The following is a 3,042-nucleotide window of genomic DNA, read 5'->3' on the forward strand; positions in this document are numbered from 1 at the left end:
TGGTTGAGAGTCCGCCTGCCGATGCAAGAGACACGGGTTCGTGCCCCGGTCCGGGAAGATCCCACATGCCGCGGAGCGGCTGGGCCCATGAGCATGGCCTCCGCCTGCGCCTCCGGAGCCTGTGCTCCGCAACAGGAGAGGCCACAACAGTGAGAGGTCCACGTACCGCAAAAAAAAAAAAAAAAAAAAAAGGAGAGAGGAGACTCCAGTCCATGTGTTGTACCAACCTCCCAGAATCCTTCTCACTACAATCCATCTTGGCTGAGTGATGCGTGTGCCACCAGGAAGGATCCTGAGCCAGAGTGATTGGCCAGAGACAACACAGAAATCAACCCAATTACCATAAAACCCGAGACTGTGAGCCAAGTGGCAAAGAAGTTCTCCTGTGTTCCCTTACCCTGCTGCTCTCTGCCCCGCCACCCCTTCCCCAATAAAGCCTCTTGCTTTGTCAGCATGTGTGTCTCCTCGGACTATTCATTTCCGAGTGTTAGACAAGAGCCCACTCTCGGGCCCTGGAAGGGGTCCCCCTTCCTGCAACAATTCTCTCTACAGTGCTTGTGACTCTAGTGAGTACAGCATCGACTATTCAAACTGCTCTCAGATAATCATTTTCTACACCTTATCCAATCTAGTAGTTTTGCTTACAATCACTAAAATGATAAACACATGTCAAAAAATGAAATGCACCTCTTCACAAATGCTTCAGGCCAAACTGAATTACTTCCTGCTGCTTGTACATGCCCATGATTTTTACACCTTGGAGGCTTTGCCCTAATGTTCCCTCTGCCATCAGTGTGCTTCTGGTCAATTCTATATATCTGCATATCTACTGGGACTGCACCGCAGAAGTCATCAGGGAAGGGGACAGAGATGGAAAGAGAAAGCCCACGATCCCTGTCCTCTAAGAACATATCTAGTAAGGGAGAAAGACAAGCAAACCAAAAGATAAGGCTGCATAAATTAAGTGGTCAATAAAAGTACAAGTAATATAATGTGCTGAAGGATACAAATAATCGATTTTGACTATGGAGGAAGTAGCATGAGCTGGACCTATAAATTGTCTAATTCTATAAACAAAAAATAACATTGTGAAAGTTCCCATAGAGACATTATCTCATTTGTATTTCATAAGGACCCTGTGAGACAGATAGGGATTAGGATTAGCAACCCCACTTATCAATGAGGAAATTGATCTTCAAAATATTTAAACAATTTGTTTAAATCATGCAGCTGGTAGGTGGCAGGGCCTGGACCTGAACCCACATATACTGCCCCTAAATTCAGAAGGACGGGCACTCTACTAGGTTTAAATTTCAGCTTTAAGTCCAGCCCCCAAAAGCCTTCCCTGAACCTTCAAGTTGTTTTCTCTCCTATAAGTCCCTTTTTTTTTTTTTTTTTTTTTTTTGCACAGGCTTAGCTCGCTGTTGTGGCCTCTCCCATTGTGGAGCACAGGCTCCGGACGCACAGGCTCAGCGGCCCATGGGATTTTCCCGGACCAGGGCACGAACTCGTGTTCCCTACATCAGCAGGCTGATTCTCAACCACTGCGCCACCAGGGAAGCCCTATAAGCCCCATTTTATACTTCTCTTAGAACACTAAATCACTTTCCACCTTATATTATTGCAATTAAAGTATGAATTTCACCTCCCACACTGGACTGCTGGCTTCTTAAGGACACAATCTGACTCCTGATTTAGCACTTACTGCACTTAGCACAGTGCTTTGCATAGAGCAGATACTATATACTTTGAGTTATGTCAACATTGCCATCATTCTCTCAGCTACCTTCGTCATTTCAGACCCTTCTTTCCCCTTCATAACTAATTAGGCACCAAGACTTGTCAGTTTTTCATAATTTCTTCTTTTTAATTCATATTGCTTATAATCTTGAGTATAAGACGTGACTACTTTATATCTACACTAACAACTTTCTAATTGATCACTGAATCTCCAGGGCCTTTCCCAGTCCAATTTATTCTCCAAACTACTACCACATTCATCTTAATTTCCTTATGTCTCCTGTTTTCAAATCTTTAATGCCTCCTTTTTGCCTATAGGACATTTAAAACAAAGCCTTCCAGTCTCTGGCCTTAATTTACCTTCCTAGTCATTGCTCTTAGTCTGCTCAATATGAGCTCTTCATTTTTAACAAAACCAGTGTATTAAACATGCCTTGCGTATGCTTTGTTCATCCTCATATCTAGCTTCTTGCTCATTTCCAGTATGCTCTTCTGAATATCTGCCCTCTTTTATTATGCTCCCACACCCATCCTAATACCACCCCATTCATGATGGCATACCTCTGCTATGAAATCTTCCCTTATAGCAACCTTCCTTCCATAAACTTCAACAACCTTCAATCTGTATCACTCATTTGGCACATATCATGTTGTACCACAAATTGCTCTCTCTCTCCAAAGGAAGTTTAAGATCTCCAAGGTAAAGAATAACATCTTCTCAGGACTTCCCTGGTGGTGCAGTGGTTAAGACTCCACGCTCCCATGTTAGGCGGCCCAGCTTCGATCCCTGGTCAGGGAGCTAGATTCCAGATGCATGCTGCAACTAAGGAGCCCACCTGCTACAACTAAGACCCGGCACAGCCAAATAAATAAAATTAAGAGTAATGTCTCCTCTAGCATTTAATTTGGTTCTACTCAATAAATATGTTATTTGACTGCTTCATCATTATTTTCCCCCATTATAGAAATGCAACAGAGACATGGACCTTCCAATAACTGAAATATTTTGTTCTCCCAGAAACATAATATCCAAAGTTTTCTGTCACATGTACTCAAAACATTTTCTTCTAACCATTTTGTCTGTATTCAGAAGCATCTTTGGTGTACTATGTTGGGTCCGACTTCTTTAAATTCTGCAGCGGTGATCCACATGTCCTGGAAGGCAGAGAGGGATGCAAGAATAGAGCCTCCCACCCACACCGATATTTTCCTTTCTGGGGGAGCAATAACCTGCACAGGGGTGTTGGCAGGCACCACCTTTGCTATATCTTTAACTAGCCGCTTATCTAAACCAGGGAAAGA

The 3,042-nt window shown here is 43.4% G+C and overlaps 1 protein-coding gene across 1 annotated transcript in view; it reads right to left on the reverse strand.

The window, feature by feature from the left end:
- Nucleotides 1–2,639: 2,639 nt before the first annotated feature.
- The window catches only part of ACTRT3 (actin related protein T3), a 1,924-nt gene continuing 1,521 nt past the window's right edge, over nt 2,640–3,042 (reverse strand). The window contains 1 exon segment of the mRNA XM_007446431.1: nt 2,640–3,042. This exon segment is cut by the window's right edge and continues 6 nt beyond it. Within this exon segment, the coding sequence (XP_007446493.1) occupies nt 2,827–3,042 (216 nt within the window). The 3' untranslated portion in view covers nt 2,640–2,826.

This window comes from Lipotes vexillifer, unplaced genomic scaffold (genome assembly GCF_000442215.2).
Source record: "Lipotes vexillifer unplaced genomic scaffold, Lipotes_vexillifer_v1.1 scaffold763, whole genome shotgun sequence".
NCBI lineage: Eukaryota > Metazoa > Chordata > Mammalia > Artiodactyla > Lipotidae > Lipotes > Lipotes vexillifer.